Source organism: Sphaeramia orbicularis, chromosome 7, assembly GCF_902148855.1.
Source record: "Sphaeramia orbicularis chromosome 7, fSphaOr1.1, whole genome shotgun sequence".
In the NCBI taxonomy this organism is placed as follows: Eukaryota; Metazoa; Chordata; class Actinopteri; order Kurtiformes; family Apogonidae; genus Sphaeramia; species Sphaeramia orbicularis.
The window spans coordinates 22,185,959-22,209,400 of NC_043963.1; the positions used below are offsets into that span (position 1 = coordinate 22,185,959).

The 23,442-nt window shown below is 37.3% G+C and overlaps 2 protein-coding genes and 1 long non-coding RNA gene across 4 annotated transcripts in view; 1 reads left to right on the forward strand and 2 right to left on the reverse strand.

Moving 5' to 3' along the window:
- The first annotated feature begins 8,054 nt into the window (after positions 1–8,054).
- LOC115423172 (uncharacterized) lies at positions 8,055–9,274 on the forward strand. The gene is made up of 3 exons (XR_003935922.1): positions 8,055–8,148; positions 8,242–8,261; positions 8,661–9,274. It is a non-coding gene; the product is annotated as an uncharacterized LOC115423172 (long non-coding RNA).
- Positions 9,275–10,711: 1,437 nt separating this feature from the next.
- On the reverse strand, positions 10,712–12,180 carry irx7 (iroquois homeobox 7). Its single transcript, XM_030139893.1, has 2 exons — positions 11,920–12,180; positions 10,712–11,733 (listed from the first exon to the last, which is right to left on the reverse strand). Exons 1-2 carry the CDS (start codon positions 12,136–12,138, stop codon positions 10,963–10,965), a joined length of 990 nt encoding a protein of 329 aa, XP_029995753.1. The 5' UTR covers positions 12,139–12,180; the 3' UTR covers positions 10,712–10,962.
- A 6,109-nt stretch (positions 12,181–18,289) lies between these two features.
- The window catches only part of LOC115423224 (ankyrin repeat domain-containing protein SOWAHA), a 32,452-nt gene continuing 27,299 nt past the window's right edge, over positions 18,290–23,442 (reverse strand). For both annotated transcript variants that reach the window (XM_030140003.1, XM_030140000.1), the window contains exons 12-13: positions 22,506–22,601; positions 18,290–19,666 (exon numbers count right to left, since the gene is read on the reverse strand). In XM_030140003.1, the coding sequence (XP_029995863.1) occupies positions 19,494–19,666; positions 22,506–22,601 (269 nt within the window). In that variant the 3' untranslated portion in view covers positions 18,290–19,493. The remainder of the gene's footprint in view (positions 19,667–22,505; positions 22,602–23,442) is intronic.

A 23,442-nucleotide genomic window follows, 5' to 3' on the forward strand; every position in this document is an offset into this window, starting at 1 on the left:
AAAGAAAGAAAGAAAGAACAAGTTTTTAAATTGTTTGGGATTTCCAACCTCACCCATATGTGAAGGAGGAGCCTCACACACAGTACAATATTCATTTACGTGGTGAAACCTGTTTTATTGAAAACTCCTTCACATTAACTTTGAGGGGAATCCCTCCACAGTCGTGTGTTAGACCATAACAGACAAAAGTGTCAATAACTGACACTATGAGCTGAATAATGCTCAATACTTCTATCATTATTTCCTCATAGGGTCAGTTAAAACGAAATGGATTAACCCTTTCATGCATGAATTGTTAATAACCTTGTGTAATTTTGACATAAAACATATCCAACTGGATTTCCTCAGTATTTTCTTTTTGAGCAGAATACCCAGCTGTTCATTTTAGTGGATTCCTGCATCAACAGTTCAACATGTAATAACTTTATTTTTTGAAGCATAAGCCATCCATAAATTATGTATGTATGTATATGTAAGGGTAAAGACTGCGATCTGGTAGGATCGGCGATTCTACCAGTAGATACTCCGATCGTAGTCCTCCACCGGTAGAAACTCCAATCCTGCCAGCAGTAGGATTAGGGTTAGGGTAGGGTTAGGGGTTAGGGGTTAGTGGTTAGGGTTCGGATTGGAGTTTCTACCAGTAGAGACTCTGATCGGAGTTTCTACCTGTAGAGACTACGATCGGAGTCTCTATGGTGAATCGGCGATCCTACCAGATCGCAGTCTCTACCCTGACATATATATGTATATATTGTTAGTTTAGACAAAGGGGTGAGAGCTAATAAGCTATGCTTCCTCTACTACCTTTTTGAACATGACTTTCTTTTTTCTTTTTCTTTGTGCGTGTATCATTATTTTATGCTTCCTTGAATTTTCATTTCTATATTATGTTGTGCAAACAAGTCAAATAGTAGTATCAGGATTGTATCATATCCATATTCGAAATAAATCAATTTAAAAAATTATAATAAAATAAAAATAAATAAATAAAGCTCTATCCACAATGAGAATATATCACTGCTTTAAAAAACACATTATTTCGGTGTTAAATGTACTGTCCACTGTGGTTAATGTCATGAATCTGATTATAGTCTGGGAACTGACAATAAACCAAAAGGACTAAACTGTGAACAAACTATTCCCTAAACTGTAGCTTATTAGAGATTTTCTTTGGCACCACATGTTTTGGATTCATGAAACAATTTATCAGGGTAAGGTTTATTTATTATTTAAATTTTGTATTTATTTATTTATTTATTATTTATTAGGGTACAGTGCATATGACTGAATATACGGGGAAGTAAAAATAAATAAATAAATAAATAAAATAAAATACTCAGAGCAGTGACAGGAAATGGTCATCTGAAACCTCTCATGGGAAATGCCCCTGCTCCTCTAGTTTCAGCTCCGCCCACCGTTTTATAGCAGAAAGGCGCACGAGCCATCAGGCGTAGTCTGGTCGTCTTCACGGACAAAACAAACTTCACCAACATGCATCTGCTGGTGGATTAACCTCCTATTATTGGCTTTGACGGTGAGTAATCTGATTTATATGTTAGTTATAGGCTCCGATTAAGAGGATATATTAACCGTAGTGATCATTAACTGTGCCTGTTTCCACCTCTGTAATAGGTATTTATTCGTCTAGTTGGTGTCATTATGTGTGTTGTTTGTCTTTATTTACATTTCTGTATTCTGATCTCATTTAGAAATAGTCTGTAGTATTGCGACGTTAGTGTATATTCTGTACTTTCACTTTCAGTTTCCTATCACAGCAGCAGTTTAGTGAATGACGCATGGCTTCGTGTAATAGAATATAGCACTAAAGCAAAATTCAGTGATTATAAGGTAAAAATAAGGTGAATAAAGTGGATTTAAGGGACTAAATGTGTGCCTGGGTGTCGTCTGGTTTCGGACTAACAGTTGTTGAATGTTTGGTACTTTCCGTTACGCCCTCAAGAGGAAGTGAGGCAGCTGAACCATGTTTCAGTAAAAATCCACCTCATTATCACAAAAAAAAACAAAGTGTTTATTCACAGTGTTCTCCTCATGTGTCCTCATGCTTGTGTCTGCAGTGGGGGCTCCTGCCCAGCCCGTCTGTGACCCCACAACACAATATGAAGTCAAAGGCGAATGCTGCAAGATGTGTCCTCCAGGTAAACACACACACATACACAACACACACACACACACACAGGCTGTCCTAATGACAGGATAATACAGCTGCTCATACACTGAAACTGTACTTTCACTTATCTTTTCCTACTCATGTCACAGCTCTCACATCAATATGACACATAAAAGTGGTTTGTGCAGAGAACTGTATTTTCCCTTTGTGACCAGATTCTGTGTTTCAGGACAAAAATGACAACACTGGGCTCCTGTCAGAAACCTGAATGCAGAGAGTGTGAAGAGGGTCGATACACGATACATACACCGAACAACAGGAGTGTGAAAAACATCCATACTGTGACCCAAGTAAGACACTACTACTACTATCACTACTACTACTACTACTACCACTACTACTACTACTACTACTACCTACTACTACTACTACACCACTATACTCTACTACCTACTACACTACTACTACTACTACTACTACTACTACTACTAACTATACTACTACTACTACTACTACACACTACTACTACCACTATACCCTACTACTACTACTACTACTACTACACTACTACTACTACTACACCACTATACTACTACTACACCTACTACTACTACTACTCTACTACATACTACTACTACTACTACTACACTACTATCACTACTACTACTACCACTACACTACTACTACACCACTACTACTACTACTACTACTACTACTACTACTACTACCACTACTACTACTACTACTACAATTACCACTACCACTACTACTACTACTACTACCACTACTACTACTACTACTACACACACTACGCTACTACTGCTACTACTACTACTACTGCTACCACTACTACTACTACTACTACTACACTACTACTACTACTACTACTACACCCCTACTACTACTACTACTACTCTACTACTACCTACTACTACTACTACACCACTACTACTACTACTACTACTACTACTACTACTACACCACTACTACTACTACTACTACTACATCCTAACTCCTACTACCTACTAATACTACCCACGACTACTACTAACCACTACTACTACGACTACTACACCACTACGACTAACTCGACTACTCACTACACTTTATACGACACCACTACTAACTACTACTACGAACTACTACTACGACATACTACTACTACCACTACTACTAATACTACTACACCTACTACTACTACTACTGCTACTACTACTACTACTACTACCACTACCACTACTACTACTACCACTACTACTATAATAATAATAGGCAATAATAAAACATTACTCCAACTACTGTTTGTTTGAGGTGCATAAATAACTACTTATGTATTTTCCTATAGAGAAAAATTTCAGCGGGCTGTGCTAAAAGTAAGAAGGAACGAACCGAGTGCCAGTGTCAGCTGGGGGTTCCACTGCTCCAGTGAAAGCTGCATAACCTGTGTACCACACAAAGTGTGGTGGACCAGGAGAGGGGGCTGCCATCAAGGTAAAACACATACAACACACAGCCTGGCCTTAAGTCCCCACCTGGACTCAAGTGTGGAGCCTTCTATTAGATTAAATACTGCAGTGATTAGTATTATTCAGAGTAACTGATGCAGTGAGTAGCTTCTCATTTTTTATACAACCATCATTTTGTAAACAGCATAAAGATGGGACTGGTTTCAAGGGTTAAAGGTCAAGTGTTCTGCTTAGTTCAGTTGGCCCTGTTACAGAGTGAGGAAAGGGGCAGATGAAGAGATTACCCATCCTGCCTTGTACCTAGAGTACAAGTATGTTGGGGCAGTGTTAGGATCTGGGGTTGATTCAGTTGGTCAGGTCTAGGTTCAGGTACAGTATATCCCAAAATGTTGTGACACTGCATGAGTGCATCAAAGCAACGCCATGGTGACTAGATATGGTCCAACAAAATACACTGTTGTGTGGAAAGTTGGAATAATTGTGTTTTCAGACAAATTCCTCTTTTATTCCTATTTATTTTCATCAGTAATCACCTTTGACCAGGTGCACTGAATTCCATACAGAGTCCCAGTCACACTTATCTATCAACAACAAATCACACTGTCGCAAAATTATCATGAGAGGTAAAAATGTTTTACACCAACAGTGTATGAGAGCTGGGAATTTTTTTGGCCAGGCTGTATAGATGAAGTCACACTAATGTACACTAGATATTAATGCAGCACTGTAAGCTAATGTGGTTTTTAAATCATGTTATATTTTCATGCTTGCTTTTAGGTGATCATTCACGTGACACAACGTGTCAAGATGCCCTGATGGGACATTTTCCAATGAGACTTCATGGAACAGTGACTGCAAGAAATGACTGAGTAAGTAACTGAAACACCTGTGTCTTTGTTAACTCTCATGTCTGAGTCTTCTATTAAGGGTTTTCATTAAAATAGCAAGACAAAAGAAACGACTGAATATCAAGGGGAAAAATACAGATACTTCCATACCAGGTCCAAAATGTTACAGAATTGTTTGATGAGTCCTTAAAGGCTACACATTTATTCTTATTCTATGGACTTTTCTGATCATCAGCAGCTCTTATCAGAACAAAGAAACTGTTTTCAGTCAGTATATGTAGTCGAATAGATTCTCCAACAGAGCTTCATCCACTTTTTTTCCTTTAATTCTTAAAGACACGGATCTATTTTTGTGTTGACTTCCAAATTAATATTTCTCTAAAAACTTTCCCAAGTGATTTAACACCATTTATTACCTTAACCATTGCATTTTTCATTGAAAACCAGGTATTTCCCATATTTTATTTACTGATCACGTAGATGTTCATAGAAACTCTGGGTTAATTGAAAGGTAATTATATCAACTGTAGAAAACTGAAGAATAAGCAATTTTTCAGCAAAACATATTTAATGAACATAAAAACAAGCATCCACACCACTGACATCAGACTGTTATTATATGTGTTTATTTGAAAGGGACAATGTACATTAATGGACACAAGTATGAAATATAAGCTTAAATGCACTAAAGTTAGCAGGCAGCTAATTACTTTCATAGTCACTTGCAGGTGATAAAAGAACAAGAAATGCAGATATTACAAAGCAAAATAATACACAATGAGTCACTCAAGTCACATTTTTACATGAAGATAGCAGCATGTGGTTCTCTAAAGACCAGAGGCTAATGTGCCAGTTTATAAAGTGCTTCTTGCATAGTGAAAGTAATTCCAGAATAGAAAAAATACATGGGTTTTGGGCTAAATAAATGTTGTACTTAAAGGTGAAGTTTCCATGTTTACAACAGATCCTCTAAATGTACAAAAAGGTGCTGCAAAGCTGAGAAACGACATTTTTACCTGAATTATTTACATATATTGATAAGATTATTAGCTCAAAAGTTATTAAACATTTTAGATCAGCAGGTCTTTGAGGTTGATTTCTATTTAAAACCCTAAATTATGCGACCTAACCTAGAAATATAATCACATACATCACTAAATTAACCAAGCTATGGCAGTTTGGGAACCTTTTTTACATTTGAGGACAAGCGATCATGTTATTTTCACACATACAATCACACGTAAAAACAAGAATCCTTCTGTAATGCTGTGAATTTTTTTTTTTTTTTTTGCAGATGTAAGAGTGGAGACCAAATTCAAAAAGCTGGGACTCACATGTCTGACATTGTCTGTGGTAAGTTGTGTGTAGGCAGATGAACTAAGAAGTGTGACTGCTGTTCATCTGGAGATGTGGTTTGATGGCACATTACTCAAAACGAAACCTAAATGTACAGCTCATCGCTGAAAACAAATCTGATTTGGCTTGTGGTTTTAGTGGAATTGACGGTTTTCACCTACAGACTGTACTGTATGTGTAAAGTCCTCTGTCTTTTATGGTTTTATTGTAGCTATTGAGCTGTTGCCTGCCCTGTACATCCCACAGTGTTTCCTCTGATACAAAACAAATGTGTGTGTTCTCTCACTGAGACTAATTCCTGTTACAGAGAGGAACTCTATGTTTTTCTATATTAAATAATAACACACCACTATTCAACAAATGTCATCACTCCTTATTATTGGAGATGCCAGGGGTCTCAAAGGCTACGTTCAGACAGCATGTCTTAATGCACAATTTGAATTTTTTGTGAAATCCAATTTTTTAGTGCTCTTTCATATTACAAATTAAATGCGAGTTCTATTGGTTTTGAGTATGAACTGAATGCGACACTGAAGTGACCTGCCTGCGCAAAAGAGGTTCTGACGTAATACGTGACCATGCAGCATGCACTGTTTACGGAAGTAAATATGGAGGCATCTCATATCAGCGCGTGTGTGGCACTGATAAAGTTTCTCTACCACCGAAGTCAGCACCATTACAGTCAAACAATTTTAAGTAGAAGCTTGAAAAAGAGGAGAAGCCATGTTTTTTGCTCTGGCCTTTTGTGGTGCAATGGCTGCTACGTCTGTACAGCGGAGTATTCGGATGCGGAGTCAGGAGTGGTGGGATAGTGATGTTAGCGGCTTCACTGATACAGACTTCATTCATAATTTTCGAATGACAAGAAGAATATCTGTGACCGCCTCTCCGTAACACTCTCACGGCGACCTACAGTATATCTGTTCGCAAGTGTGTTGCAGTCGAGCTGTACTGGCATTTCAATGACATAAAGGTCGGATAAATGCGACCTAGCTTGTTCAGACTGACGTCACATTGCGAAATATCAGATATGCATCGGATTTAGGGTCACATATGAAAGTGGCCTGGGACGGATTTGAAAAAAATCAGATTTGTGCCGTTCATACTGTCTTTAACAGGTTAGATACAGGTCAAATAGTGGCAAAAAATCAGATTTGGGGGACATTTGGCTGCAGTCTGAAGTAGCCAAACTTAACTTACCTGGGTCAGGCTGAGCCGCATTAAGTATTCCACAAAAAAAGGGTTTCTTTACTTTACTTGCAGCTAGTAACATGCATTTTTTGATGAACTCACCTTCTTTGAATGGCTTTCCAGTGTTGTGCCAAGGTAGGTATCCCCTCTCAGAATTGTTTCCCCTGGCCATTGGAGCATGATTTCAGCTTTTAATGTCATAATTATGACTTTTTGATCTCATAATTCTGACTTTCTTATCTCATATTATGACTTTTTATGTCATAATTATGAGCTTCTTATGTATGGAAGCCCGTTTCCACGACTTAAAAAAAAATCCCCATGGTAAATCAGAATTATAAATAAAAAGTCAAAATTATGCTCCTGCGACCAGGACCAATTCTCAGCAGGGATACGTACCTTGGCACAACACTGACCCTAGAAATCATCCCACTCACCACATAGCTAGCTTCAACTGCTGCTTCATTCTCTTTGTTTGCGTTCTTAAATATGCCAATAAGCTATCACAAGACTATATATGGTAGCCCATAAGTGATAACAAAAGCGGAAAATAAAAGTGTGGCAAGACAGCAAAAAGGTGCGTTTGAGAACTACGTGCAGGCCCCACTAACACTAAACTTTGATGTCAAGTAGGGGCCACAAAATATCATCCTCAATTGGCCCCCAGGCTGTGAGTTTGAGACCCCTGATCTAAATCTTTGCTTTGGTTGTGAGTGGTAATATTCAAAATATGAAGTGGTTAAAGGTTATAAAATAAACAATAATATCCTGATTAGTACCACTGAGGCATTCTCATGGTTTAATTTCATTGACATTAAGTCTGTTGTTAGTTTTTACTATTACAGCTATTTCTAATTTTTTTTTTATTTTTTTTTACCTTATTTTACCACTGCACAACTGTATTAACATGTATGGTTATTATTGCAATTTCATATTCTATCTGTATTTTATTTTATTTATTTGATTTTATTTACGTCAGCACCATTATGTTTCCAAGGGTTTAAATAAATAGAATATGATGATGATGATGATGATGATGATCTCTCTTTTCTCCTTGTCTTGCAGAGCCCCTGGCGTTCTCATGTAGTAGCTTGGGTCAGTGTTCTGGTGGTTGTATTCATACTTGTATGTGGCGTCTTTATTTGGCGTTACAGGAAAGGTAAATCCTATCATACAGGACATTATTAAATTAAATTTAAATTTCATCCACGTACGGTGCTTATTTTCTCTGTCTTTTCTTCCCTTGTTTTAGGTAAATCAGGAAACTTAAAGGTAAATGGAACTTATTTATTTTTCTTCATGTTTAGATTAAGTACTTCATAATATTATTCTGTCAGAATTTGGACTGTTTACAAAACCATTAATGGAGAAAGGTTTTATTTATAATTATTGACAGTTGTTCAGATTTCTTGTATTGCATGGTAACATTTAAGCTTTGCTTACTTAAAACTTTGTATGACCTCATGTGTTGCACTAAATGTCCAAGTAAATATGCTCATTTCTCTCTATTTCTTCACTGATGGTCTTCACCATTATGTTTAACTAGCAATGGTACTTTTATCCAAAAACTGAACCAGGAGAAAAGCATTTTATAGAAATGGATTAACTTTTCTGCAGCTCCAAAAGGAGTATTCACGTCTAATGTGTTTAATCAATGTTTTACTGCTTTAGATCTGCGAGTCGGGTTGGGAGGAAAAACCAAAACAAAAGAAAGAAGGTGGAATGCTGCTCCCACAACCAGTTGTCCAAGTTGAAGACGAGTCCATGTCTCAGGACCTGTTACCTTCGCAAGAAGAATCAAGAGGAACACCCGAAGAAAATGATGACGAGTCGGGCTTAGAAATTCCCTCAGACATCGCTTTCACTGATAACGGAAACTACGTGGCACAGGAAGATGGAAAAAAAGAAGTTCTCTCTCGGCAGGAATCGCAAACACAGACATTTTCTGAGTACAAATGTGACTGCTAATGTCTGCATTCCACTGTTATAATATTATCTGACGTTTGCATGACTTTCACTAGTAGCAAAAGGTGTGTAAATATTTGCTTTAAGTCGACATTACAACGAACAATGTGCTGAAAATCTGTAGATATAGACTAGAACATTGTGTACGACTGTGACGGGAAATAATACCATTTAACTCTTATTAAATTATTTGTTTATGTACAGTAATTTGTTTTTGCATGTATTGATGTACAAACGCATGGGGTAAAAATATGTACAGTCATTGAATGTGCTGCATGTAATTTAAAAGTTCAGGTTGAATGTATGTGTATAAAATGTTGTGACACTAATTTTTTTCCTGCTGTTGGTCATGTTTTCTAGTGATGCTGCAGTTACACTCGTCTTCCTCAAGGGGGTGCTAGAGTATTAAAAGTTCACATGAAGTTGTGTAAATGCTCTACTTGTAAGTGATGTGATCTAAGAGGGAAAACTGTAAATATGTATAAAAAGGGCATGTAGGTACCACATCAAAATGAAATGGTCTTGAACTTTATATTTTCATCTAAGTTGACAGATGATTGTATCCATGTATTTGATGGTAGAGAAGAGGCTGTGATATGAACTAATCTGCCCTCTGTGTGTTCCTGTTTGAAGGGATTTGCATGGAGAGCTGAAGCAAAAAAGACGAGGCAACTGCATTACATGCCTTTTGCTTCCAGGGGTTTTCTCATTATCTCTGGATTAATGCAGATAGGGCTCTTTGAATTTACATGGAAACCTGTGTGATTGATGTAATGAAGAATCCCTCTTTCAAGCCCTAAACAATGCAAACACCTTAACATACCTATGGCCCAAGGACAGAGGATCAAACCACTGCAGAAAGTGGTTCAAAACATGCATGCTAACAGCTTTTAAAGAAAAGTTTTTGTACATTTATTTTAATATAAGGGTTGTTATTTAATTTAATGGCATAGATTAACAAACAGAACTAAAAACCTGTTTGGGATGATTTGTCAGAGTTGGTTTCATATGCAAAACAAGCCTAATACTTCCTTTGAACTCACCTTTAATCCTGGAAATGTCCTTTTTTTTTTGCAGAAAAATCAAAGGACTTTAAGTATGATATGTTAATGTATTATAACTTTAAAGCACATAGGAAGATAAAATACGCATGCTTGTATGTATTACTTAGATCACAGATGTCAAACATGCGGCCCGGGGGCTAAATCTGGCCCGCGAATGGGTCCAGTCCTGCCCCTGGGATGAATTTGTGAAATGCAAAAATTACACTAAAATATTAACAATCATTTTAGTTCAGGTTCCACATTCAGACCATTTCAATCTCATAATAACCTGCAAATACTCACAACTCCAAATTTTTCTTTTTGTAAATTTAAAGGTTTTCATGTATTTACACTAAAACAAAGTATAATTTCGCAAAAAATCTGAATAAAAATAAAAATGGAAACGATAAACTAAAGCATTATAGTGTTAAAATTAATTTTTTTTTCAGTTTTGTCATGTTATTCACATTGTTTGAAAGGATAGTGTGTAGATTTAAACATTTTCATAAAGTAATTTTTACTTTTTTCTCTGTAAATCACAGTTAACATTATGATGTTAACATTATATATTATTATGTTATTATTTTGGTTCTGGTCCGGCCCACTTCAGATCAAATTTAGCTGAATGTGGCCCCTGAACTAAAATGAGTTTGACACCCCTGACTTAGATGTAGGTGGATTGTGCATCCATTTAATCCAATGACAGACGTGAAGTACTGCTAGATACTGGTTTTATTTAAGAAAAAATAGTTCTTCATGTTTAGACAAATGAAACATAATTTACAGGGTGGTGATGGAAAAATACATCTACATTTATTTACAATTAAACATCACGTTAAGTCTTTGGTCTCAAACAGATTTTCATTTCACTGCAAACGTCAGGAATGAATGACTCAACTCCCTGAGGTTTGAAAGGTTAAAGTGCAAAAGATGTGGATAGTGTCTGTCGTGTCTTAAATACCCACTCACAGGATTTCATGAGTGGTATAACATGACGGGACAAATAGTCCGTTTCTCGAAGCCCACTCAGCCCACAGTTTTCCGACCTGGGAGCCCGTGGGGTGGAAAGTATTGTCCAGGGGTTTCTTCACAGTTTCTGAGGTGGCGGTTTCTGCCAAAGACCAGATTTTGGGTTTTTGACTGACAGTGTTTTCTTTACTTTCCAAAGCTGGTGTGTGGTCCGAGTCTTTCTTTTCAACTTTCTTCACAAGGTCAAGATCCCTGTCCTCGTGCTCTCCTTTTGGCTCCTGCGGCATCTCCAGACGCGCATCCACAGGTGTTGAGGTGTCCAGTGCGCTCTCCGCCTGCGCACAGTGTTCCGGACGCTCACCCTGATGCCCTGCCTCATCCTGCTCATCCAAAATACATTTGTCATCCTCATCGCTCTCACCCTCCTGCTCCTCATCCTCCTCATCTGATTTCCCTTTAGACGCCCAGCTCACTCTGTTCTCCTTCTTCAAGCGTCGCCTCGCGTTGGCGAACCAGGTGGAGACTTGAGTGAGGCTCATTTTGGTGATGATAGCCAGCATGATTTTCTCTCCCTTGGTCGGATACGGGTTCTTCAGATGCTCGTTGAGCCAGGCCTTCAGCGCCCCGGTGCTCTCTCGGGTGGCCACCTTGGCGACCCTGCCGGGGTCCTCGGCTGCTCCTGGGCGGTACGGCGAGTAGAAAGGTCCCCCACGGGCTAGGAGGGCGTGATGGTAAGGAGAGGCGGCTTTCAGGTCAAAACTGGTGTTCTGAAATAAAGAGAAAGTACGTTAGAGAGAGCGGAGGACGCATCTGCCCGTGCGCAATTACGCACAGATTTGGCTACGCGTCTTTTACGGAATGCTTTAGATTCAATTTTTGTTGCATAATCCAAGAAAATCTCACTTTTATGATAGTTATTGTTTGAATATTTAAGTCCCATAAACTCTACTCACCATGTGGCTGATGGGTCTGTGATGTGGATAGGGGATGAAGTTATATCCCTGTAGTCCTGAGTAAGCGAGGGGAACTCCAGCTGCCATCGCTGCCAGATGTTGAGCCTGTTGCTGCTGCACACCCGGTGGGCATCCCAACACCGGGATCTGGTATCCTGTCGGCATGCTGATGTTCCTCTCCAAGAAAAAGTTTCCAAATCCTGACTGCGATGCGGGCATGTTTCCTGCGTCCCAGCTATTCGGGTTTGAGTGGCAATCCCACCTCCTGGATCTCTTTATATACACCCAGCTGCCACAGCATGTGTGTGCGGGGGGGAGGAGGAGGAGGGAGGAGGTCGGACTAGTATTGACTGACAGCTACGTTCAAAAGACCTACAGCTTTCACTGGATACAAATCCCATCAAAGACGCTCTCCGCTGTTCCTTTTAGCGTTTGCGTGGAGAGGCTGAATGTGCGCGACTTATCACAAAACAGTGACTTCTGCAAAGAGTTTAAGTTTCAATTCAAGTTTATACTTTTCTGTGCATAGGTGAATAAAGGGTCATAAAATGAATGCGCATTTCCATGAAACAAATGCGCATATTTTTGCATTCAAGCTCAAAATTCATGTCATGCATTCTATTGATATCATTGTTTCTCATATGTTTAATTTCTATATGCAACACCATAAAGCTTTGCATTTAAATCCAGCAGTAAAAGAAGGGTTTGCATTTTCATCATGTTTACCTGGTCTTGCTTTACCTTTCATTTCGTCTTTACAAGCAAGTTAACACCGGTTTAATGTAATTTTTATGACAAATTTAGCACCTCTCCTGTCTGGCACTAATCGGCGGTGGATTAGAAAATGACCTGAATTCAGTTTACAACATCCCGTCAGTCTCCACTGTAGCTTCTGACACTTATTCCCCTTAGACCTCTGCTTCTGTGAATTAAATTAACAATTCCAAAAGCAGTGAATCATGCTGATACATAGAGAAAGAAACAAATCTTGCAGGAAGGACGCACATTCAGGTGCAGTAAATAGATGCAATAATAATAATAATAATAATAATAATAATATATATCACTCAGCTTTTTTATTTGTTAATTTGTTGGCTGAACCATAACAAACTACCCTTTACATGTAGGATGGCATTGTTTGGAGTAAAACGCAGCGTTTCAATGGCCCTAATTAAATGAGGTTAAGTGAAACAGGTGTTGACTAATGTATATGATAATTGTGAGATAACAGATGCTAATGTGTGTATGTGGTTGGTGGGGGTTGTTAGAGATAAGAGGAGAAGATTACACTTCTTATTTCACTGCCCCCCCCCCCCCCCACACACACACACACACACACACACACATACTTCATGCCCTTCAAAAGAGCCCCAGTAAGCTCAGTGTGTCTCTTCAAAGCACCATACCTCTCTTATCTTGCATACATTTTATTATTATATTAACAGTTTTAAGTGTTGTAGTGTTGTTGGTGCTAAAGTGGAAACAGTTAAATAAGAAAGCACTGGAAGTATGATGACAATGTCTACTGATAGCACACAAACATGACTTTTTATGTTGTATAGTTGTCTTAAATTATTCTCAAAGCACAGAAAGTGTTTCCAAAGTTACAAATTTAACTTAAATTCTTTACTTGTAACATAAAAAAACAACCCAAAGTGATTTATATGCAACTTTTTGTGATACTTAAAGATGGAATTTATATACTGGATGTGCATAAGAGTATGAACAAAGAATATTTGTGCTTTATTTTTAACTTTTAGCTTTAAAAATATATAAAAGTATAATTTGTGACAGCTTTCTTGCAAAGAGAATGAATGACAAATACAGGGTGACACAAAAAAACGGGAACTTTTTAACAATCCAATAAAACCAAGAGTGATGGAAGAAAAATATTTTATTCATAGTAACTGAAACCTTAAAACATGCCATTTAAGAAACAATGATGGAATTTTCATTTTAAAAAAAATTACTTCCTGTAGATGGCGTCCTCCTGTACGAATGCATTCTTGAAATCTGCTGTTGAGATTCCTCATTGACCACTGCAGCATCTCAGCTGAGATACTGTGAATTTCATCCTGAATTCTCTGTTTTAACTCCAGAGTTCTTGGTCAAGTCGTGTACACTTTACTCTTGAGATAGCCCAGCTGCGCAGCTGTCAAACTATCACCGTTTTTATGAAACATTTTTATGGCTAACGCACGCTGTTGCCCGTTCCACTGATCAATGGTTACTAAAATGGGGGTGTGTTTACTTGCTCAAGGTCACTGTCTCGCAGTGCTGCCACTTGCTCATGTCTGCCAACACGCACTTCAAAAATTCCCGTTTTTTTGGGTCACCCTGTATTTTTTGTGCTTTATTTTTAGTTACCATACAGTGACATTCACAATCCAAATATTTTTGTCTTCAAAAAACTATAAAGCACATCATTTGCAACAACTTTCTTGTAAATATATTGACATAAACATTCTGTCCAACAAAGACAGCGATAGCATAATGCACAATTTGTTGCTAGTGGCCTAACAACTGAAACAAGAAAGAACAGATAACAAGGATATTTGCAATTTTTGTTTTACTTAAAGATTGATTTCATGTCCTGGATGTGAAAAAGAGAATGACCAAAGAATATTTTTGGAGTTTTATATTTAGTTGCCCTAAAGTATCATTCACATCCCGAAATTCATAACTCTAAAAATATATTAAACGAATAATTTGTGACAGGTTTCTTGCAAAAGACTATGAATGACAAATATTTTTTGTGCTTTATGTTTAGTTACCACACAGTGACATTCAAATTCCAAATATTTTTGTCCTTAAAAAGCAATCGAGCAACTACTTTGCAACAACTTTCTTGTAAATATACTGACATAAACATCCTGTCTGACAAAGACGGCAATAGCACAATGCACAATTTGCACAATTTGTTGCCAGTGACCTAACAATTGAAACAAGAAAGAACGGATGACAAGGATATTTGCAACTTTTGTGTAACTTAAAGATTGATTTTATGTCCTGGATGTGAATAAGAGTATGACCAAAGAATATTTTTGTGCTTTATTTTTAGTTACCATACAGTGACATTCACATCCCAAATATTTTTGTCTTTAAAAAGCTTTGAAATACATAATTTGCAACAACTTTCTTGTAAATACACTGACAAAAACATCCTATCTGACAAAAACGGCGCTGGTAAAATATATAATTTGTTGCCAGTGGCCAAGTAAGTGAAGTAAGAATGAACAGATGACATGGATTTTTGTTGCAAAAGTGGAATAGGTATAGAGAATGTGGAATTCATTTGGGTGGGGTCCACAGAGCCTAAAGCAAATTTGTACAACAGTAACAATGGGCTGAGTAAAGTGCAAAGAGAAGAAGGCTTATGGCATCAGAAGTCTACATCTCACAACACAAACAGCTCGGGGCAGCAGCCTTTGTCTTTCTTGCAGAACTTCTTTTCATTCTCTTCCTCTTTTGGCAGCTCCGCCACAATGCAGGTGTTGGTCCTGCTCTGACAGATCGAGTTTGCGTTGTTTGCTTTTAGGATGTCAGTTGTTTACAGAAAAGTGACCAAATGGAAGACGATTGTCCCCAAATCCTGATGAGATAAAATGCAAAACAGCAAAGGGGGTTAAAATGATCTACATCTTAGATAACAGCAGATCTGTTCCTCGGTTTTGAGACAGTGTTTGCAAATCTCACCAACATCTCACATCAGAATGGACAAAAAAGACTGATATATGGTCCTGTTTTTTTAATTTAATAGCCTACAGAACAGCATTGTGTGGTGCTAATAAGCAGGTCAGGACAATAGGTTTAGGTGTGACCTCAATTACAGGCCATCACCTACCTGTGAACTAACAAAGAACTAAGCATGTAATTAGAACGGCTCATACGTACGTGTGAACAAGACAACAAAAGTCTTCAACACCTTGTACCTTGTTAGTTTATTTTTACTGAGAAGGCTGACAGAAGCATTTAACAACTGGGACGTAGAGGTGGAAACTTATTCGGATATTTATTCTATACATTCTAAAGCTCTAAAAGGGCAAAAAAAAAATACAATGAATCCAAATAAACTTCTGCATGTTTGGAATTTGTATGTATTCATCCAAAATAAAATGACTCTGAAGCAGAAATTTACATGTAAAAAAAAAAAACAGAATCATTTACCAACAACATATAAAGGTCTCCATCCACAACTCCATTTTCTCCCTAATGGGATTTTCCTGGGGCACCAACACAAATGGAGAGATGTAAGCAAATTGTGAATGTTATCAAGCTCTCCCACCTCTTAACAATCTGACCCCCTCTGCCCAGACCCCCTTCCACTCTTTGTCCTTTATCATGACTCTTATCAGGACCACTCTATCATTCTTTCTAAATAGTAGTGGCGCTGAAACCGCTTGCAAATGTAAGTATGTCTTTGTTTAGGGCCGGGCAATGTCCCGCCTCCCAGCTCCCTCCTGTGTGCAGCCTGATTGACGGCCCTCCGTGGGTGAGTGACAGGCGGCGTTGGTTAGGCTGTGATGGCCGGTGTGACAGCTGGTCCTGCTGCTGGTGTCTCCTTGTGTCGGGCCCTGCTGGAAGCGGGACCCCCAGGACCCTTCAGCCGGAGCTGTGGCCCAGTTTGCTGAAGCCCAGTCACAGCAGCTCCCTGGTGTGACTGTTGATGCAGCTTGTTAGTGCTCTGGTTCTCCACCTCAAACTATGTGTTAAGTATAAAGAGGCAGATATGCTGCTTTTTCCTGCTCCTTTGGGTTTTTCTGACAAAGACAAAAGTTTAGTGAAAAATCGTTTGCTTTTATACGAATAAGATTTTGCTTTTCCCTGTGTAATATCTTCCTAAGACCCAGCAATGCATTTTTGTCCTCTGAAGGGACCAAATTTTCACCGTTCTACTTAAAAAATGCTGTCCATTGCAAAGGACATTCCAGTAAAAAAAAAAAAAAAAAAATTTCAAAAATGTATCTGAAAAAAACTGTTGCATTATGCAGATTCCAAACAAGGTAATTGTTTAATGTAAAAAAGCCAAAACTTTCATTTTCCTGGGTCTCATGAAGATATAATATTTGCAATAGAAGTACATGTGCACTCTTGCCTAAAAAATTGGAATAATTCCTTTTTTATCACCTTTTTCCAGGTACAGTAGTAACATATTAATTCCCAGTCACACTTTATTTATCAAGAATAAATCACATTGTCACAATAATTTCATGAAAAGAGCTAAAAAAATATATTTAATTCCACCTTCATAGGCAATAGTGCATTTAAGTAATTTGCTTCATATTTAGTTTTAGGAGTATATTAGCTAAATTTTATGCATAAACTCTTGCACTTGAACACACTTAAGCTCATACATCTATTATTTTCTCTCTATAGCGTCACATAGAGCAGCTAATGAGGTTATTGGGCATCTGTGACGTGACATCTACATTTTGGCCTATTTGTGAAACAATGGTAACAAGGAAGCCAGGGACATTGGGCTCTGTGTTTCCAACTCAAAATAACAAAGCCAAGCAGCCACTGGTGGGAGGCTGTGCTCTCATGGAAATGAGCAACCGAACCAACAATGTAGTGCCTAATCTCTTCAGAGAGAGGAATCAGTTACACAGCAGTATGCACCCCTCAATGCTTTTCATTAGAGTCAGCGTGCTATTGAAACAGCCACTCCACCCCCCTGACTCACACAAACACACTCATACATGCGCACATACATACACACATACTCAAATCAACCCTGTGTGTAGCTACAGGCCCTACTCATACATGTACTAGATACAAGGTAGCCCCCCAACAACAGAAGGGTCGAAATAAGTGGGACAGAGGGTGGTATGGGGGTGTGAGGCCTCAAAGCATGGGATTAGAGTTAATGTGCCCTCCCTGGGTTATAATCTCTTCAGAGGGAGACTTTGTTTGAGGGGCTTGAGGGCAGTAAGATAAGTATCTATTACAGAAACTCCCTCTTATCCCCCGCAACATCCCCGCTTCAAAAATGAAGCACAAAAACACTTGGCTGTGTTCCCCTCTGTGTCGTCTGATATCCAAGACCCAAAAGCAAGTGCTGCCCTTTTCAGCTAATCAGGAATTAGGGTCTAAAGCCGTATGGAGAGTTAGAGGGGCCCATATTTACTCCATCTGTAGCCCACAAAGTCAGGTAGTTAAAGTGAGATCAAAGACAGCTTAAAAAACTAGGGTTATTGTATGGGGGGGGGAAGCATTATCATAAGTTGTTCCTCTATTCTTCTTCACGTAAGGAGAAACTGGGGTGTGAGCAGCCAAGTCAATCAGATGGAATTTGATCATTATGGTTTAACTCTAAAGTACAATGCAGAAAAGACCTGATAAAAATGAACAGTATAGAATGCAAATTTATAGTTTGATATAAAATATACTTTAATCACAAAATGTCTTACTTATATAAATACTGTGCAAATATTCAATGCGCTTCTATCATATATTGCTGTATACAAGCAGTTTGAATAGAGAGTAATTTTTGCAATGGCACTGGATTAATAAAAACATAGTTACAATGACGTGAAAATTGCAGAACAATACAAAAGCCCTTGAAGCAAGTCAACAAAACAAGTCAGAAGACACAATGTCAAAGTTAAAGCACTCAAGAGTAATAAAACCAGAATAACCACAATGATAAATGTAATGAACTGTTAAAACTGCAAACTGAGATCTGTCAAAAACGGTCAAATCTAATACAAAAGATGCAGACGTGACTGTACAGAACTTGTCATACGCTGGCTAATAATTTGACTGTTTCTTTAATGGAACAGTTGCTTTATTGTTCCTCTATCATGTAGTGTGAAACTGCAAGTGAAAGAACACTTATGTTGTTCTGTTGTTATGTTTCCAACCTTCCGAGCACTCACTGTCTTCATTTTATTTCAGTAAAATATCTGACATCTATCTTCTCCTGTGTATTATTTCTTCCATTGTAATTTAACTGTCAGCTGAGGTGCACAAATAAACTCTTGCTGCCAAAAGACATTATGATTAAACATCAATGTCAAAAACCACCCAAAAAAACCCAAGAAAAAGTTAAAACTTGCCTTTATAATTAGACAATGATGCCATTTTCATATTAAAATAGAAGGATAACATGGAATATTTTCATTATATTGACCTAGTATTTCAACAATAACATTATGAAACTGAATTACATCGAAATCAACTGTTATGTGCAGAGTGAGAAAGCAAAAATGAATAAAACTCAAACCATAATGTCATGTAACTCCTCACTGAAATTGAAAATGAAACTCAACTCTTACAGTCCAGTTGTTCAGATATGTATTGCTCACTTTGACACAAACAAAAGTAGTTGCAAGTGCAAAGAATTCGGGTGAAACTGCAACGCAAACAAACAGCACCAAAGACAACACCTAGTGGAACTCCTTTTTTAATATTAGAGCGTGTGTGTGTGTGTGTGTGTGTAGCGCATGTATAGACTGTTTGGGTGCTGACGAAACAGGCATCAATACACACACTATAATACTTTCATGAAATATACAAGCTTATATAACATGTGCAGTGTGTGTTCCAATGTCCTCTGTGAGTGTTTTTTTTCCTCAGCGGGAGAATTTCCTGGGTCTGAATGCAGGGAGGGCGAGCTGATGCGATGCCGTCCTCTCCTCTTCTATGGGAGCCAGCTCCTCTGCTGAACCCCACTTCTTCTTGGAATGAAACAGTGATACCAACTTCCTGTTTCTGTTCCGCTCTCTGGCCTGAGTGACTTGAAACTCTGAGAATATGAAAAACAAAGGGCAGTGGGTTAAGATTCCCCACAAACAGTAGAATATTTCCTTTTACAGCAAGATTTTGTAATTTAACCCACAAAGTCAAAAATGGTTAGTTTGTAGGTTGTGGTTTTTAGACGCTACTTAAAGCTGCAGTGAAACAGGAGGAAAAACACCACAATCACCAAACACTTATTTTTATATGGGCTGAGAGCAGCTGAGGGACAGTTTTTTTTTATCCTGCAGCCCTCTCCTCTCATTCCAAATCGGATGATGTTTCACATTACTGTGGAAAAGTTTTGGGTTTTTTTTCCCAGCCTCTGTATCGAGCCACAGAGTAGAGCAGCGGAGTCACATCTGACTGAATCTGGGACCAGTAATTACAGCTACACCCTCCAATATTTTTTAGCTTGTGACCCCATTTTAACGTCACAAATTTCTGGCGACCCCAGACATTCAAAACTGAAACTTATTTTTCTTTTTTTTTTTTGTTGCTAAAATTAATTTGTTTTTGATCATGTAATAGTTTGCTATACTATGTTGCAAATAAATGTTAATTTTAGATGATATTTAGTCTATATAATGTATATTATTATGGACGGAGGCAGAAAAGTCAGATGTAGATTACTGCACAAAGTGAGAATTTGATTTTCCTTGGTCAGGATATGTACAGTCAGTCCAGTTTGGATTTACAAGGCTGACAATTAATACTGAACAAACAATAACTCAAACTATGAATTATGAAAGAGGTGCAGCATCTGAAACTGACCACAATGAACATTTGAAAGATAAACAGTACCACAGTGCTTCAGTTTCAGCTTCACAGTTTGTCATGATTGTTATGTTTTGTGATTGTCTCTCTCAACATGCTGAAAGGTCATGATTAGTGACATCAAAAACACTGAAATTTTAAAAGTGTAGTGTGTAATATTTAGTGGCATCTAGTGGTGAGTTTTCAGACTGCATCCAACTGCAAAAAAAACCTTGTAGAGATCCCACGTTTGATCCAGTGTTTGGTTTGTCAGTTCTGCACATCATAAGGCAATGAAAATACAGAATTTTCACTTCAGTGTGATTACAGAATGATGAAATAGTACTACTGTATTATATACACTACATACACTACCGGTCAAACATTTGGACACACCTGTTTTTTCTTTATTTTCATGACCATTTATTTTGTAGATTCTCACTGAATGCATCAAAACTATGAATGAACACATATATTATGTAGTTAAAAAAGTGTGACATAACTGAAAGCATGTTTTATATTTTAGATTCTTCAAAATAGCCACCCTTTGCTTTTATTACTGCTTCGCACATCCTTTGCATTCTTTCGATGAGCTTCATGAGGTAGTCACCTGAAATGTTTTCCAAAAGTCTTGAAGGAGTTCCCAGTGATGCTCAGCACTTGTCGGACATCTGTGATCCATCTCATGTCATTTAAATAAGAAGGTGTGTCCAAACTTTTGACTGGTAGTGAATGTGCAAGTAGATTTTTGTATTTAGTGTGTTTTCTGTGAACTTTTCTATGTGGAGTTATTATTTATTTCAATTTTGATTAGAAGATCTTGTATTTCAATGGGACTTTTTGGGATAAATGGATGGACAGAGGAATGGACACAATGATGGAATCATCATTATCATCATCTAAATATTGATATGTGTATGTACATATGTAGGCTACTGATATAAAGTCCCTCTAACATAGAGCAATACATACAAAAACTGATTGATTCTATAAGCAATCTCAACAAACAATCATTTTTCCACCTGCATTTTATTCATTCATCTACTCAATCATTCACTAATTAATTGAGTATGATGTAGGTTTTATACCAATTTATATTTTTATTCATAAATTAATCTTACTGTTTTTATACTGTAATTTATCTTTGTATAATTCCTGTATGTTTTTTTTTTCTCTAATTGTGAATGAGCCACATTGAAGATGATTTTCTGTCATAAAAGATAAAGTATTGATTCTAATGATCCTGTTTACATGATTAAAGAATCATTTGTGTGCCCAGGAAAGTCATTTGAATCGAAATCTTATATTTAATCTGTTTAACCCTGACCATATTTTCAGGGGAAAAAACGCCTAAAAAGCCATACCCAAAGTAAATGAAGAATTACTTATAATACTTATAATAATAAGGTTCATATGGATGTTCTTGGTGTCTATGGACATTTAGAGACCTCACAGAATCTATTCCCACTGTCTAAAATATTATATCTATTACTATGCCTGAAAAAACTGTAACAAACTAAAAGAGAAATTAGAATTTTTTATCCTTGCCTGTTTTTTTTCGGCTGGATTGACAATGACATGCATAAATTAATTGTTCGTGTCGGAGATTTTTAATAGCGTATATTTCACCCCACAAAGATTAAAAATCATGTTTGAACATTAAAGTTTGCGCTAAAATACACTTTTGATGTACTTTTATTAACATTAGGATCTAAACTTTGAGCAAAAGTTGAAAAAAACATCCATTGTCCTGATTTATTATATTTTTATAGTAGATGAATATTAATATAATTTTTTCGGCCCGCAGGTGGGCTGATAGGGAAAAATATGTTTGAACATATTACGTTTATAAGTGTTATTCAGATATTCTACCTCATTTTACCCATCCTATTACACACTCTGTACGTAGCATTAGCAATTAGCATGAGCACACAGCACACATTAGGTGCAGTGAGCTTCCATGCAGGCAGTAAATCCATGACTATTTTGCATGCAAAAAAAAGTACATTTTTCATTTTATTATCTGTAACTTTGCTGGTAACTATTTATTCGATTCGATTTCTAATAGAGCTTTAAAGTTAAAAGTCACCCACGTATCTCACAGTCTTCCTCTGGAGCTTCTGGTTCTTTGATGGTCAGATAGTGGCAGGCAAGATGACCACTGTGGTCCCTTAAGTTTTCTTTAGCACCTGATAAGAGATGAAAATGAAAAACAGACGTCTGTAATTGGAAACTAGACAAAGAATGCAGCTGGTAAGCTACTTAGTTACACCAAACCTGCATCTAAAGCTTTAAGGGAAAGCCTTTGATCCAAATGCAAACAAATCAATCTGCAGTCTTTACATAAGACTGGAATGTGCTGCAACTGAGACGAATGACAAGTCCTATACTGTAATATCATTCAATAAATTAGTGAATAGTTTATAACATTGAAAATGACTTATTTTATTTGGTTGCACAAATAATGACTTCAGATCACTGGTTTTAGTACACACGGTGATGACCTCTTAATCCCACGGACAACTTTGAAGTAGATGTGTATATCAGTGGTGGGTGTTAAACTCTGGAATTCTCTTTATAATGAGCTGAAGAACTGTAAAAACATATTCCAACTGAAAAAAGCGTATAAAGACAGAGCAATGAGATTATATAAACAGCTTCAAGTTTTTACATTTTGCTTCGTATTTGTTTTGCATCTTGTGACATATTTATTTACTTATTTTGGGGCGGTATCATCATTGTTTTGCATCATTTCATCAGGTATATATTTACCTATGTTTTGTTTGTTTTGTACTTCCTGGATATGTAGTTTTGCACTTGGTTTTGTATTCATTTTGTATTATCTTTAGATGTATTTTGTTTGGTTTGTCTGATTTTATACAGTATGACTTTACTGTGTATAGCTAACCATAAAGGCTATTATTATTTAGAAGGAGGCAGGAAATATAAGTTTTTCTTCATCCTGCTCCTTTTCGAGCATGAGTGTGTAAATGTTTGTTCACCTGATGATTAATGAATGTACATCTATAA

Bases quoted from the DNA above. Each gene is read 5' to 3' on its own strand.
- irx7 (XM_030139893.1), bottom strand. From the start codon at position 12,138: ATGCCCGCATCGCAGTCAGGATTTGGAAACTTTTTCTTGGAGAGGAAC. The intron at 11,734-11,919 runs GTGAGTAGAGTT...TCTTTATTTCAG, and splicing joins ACAGACCCATCAGCCACATG to AACACCAGTTTTGACCTGAA.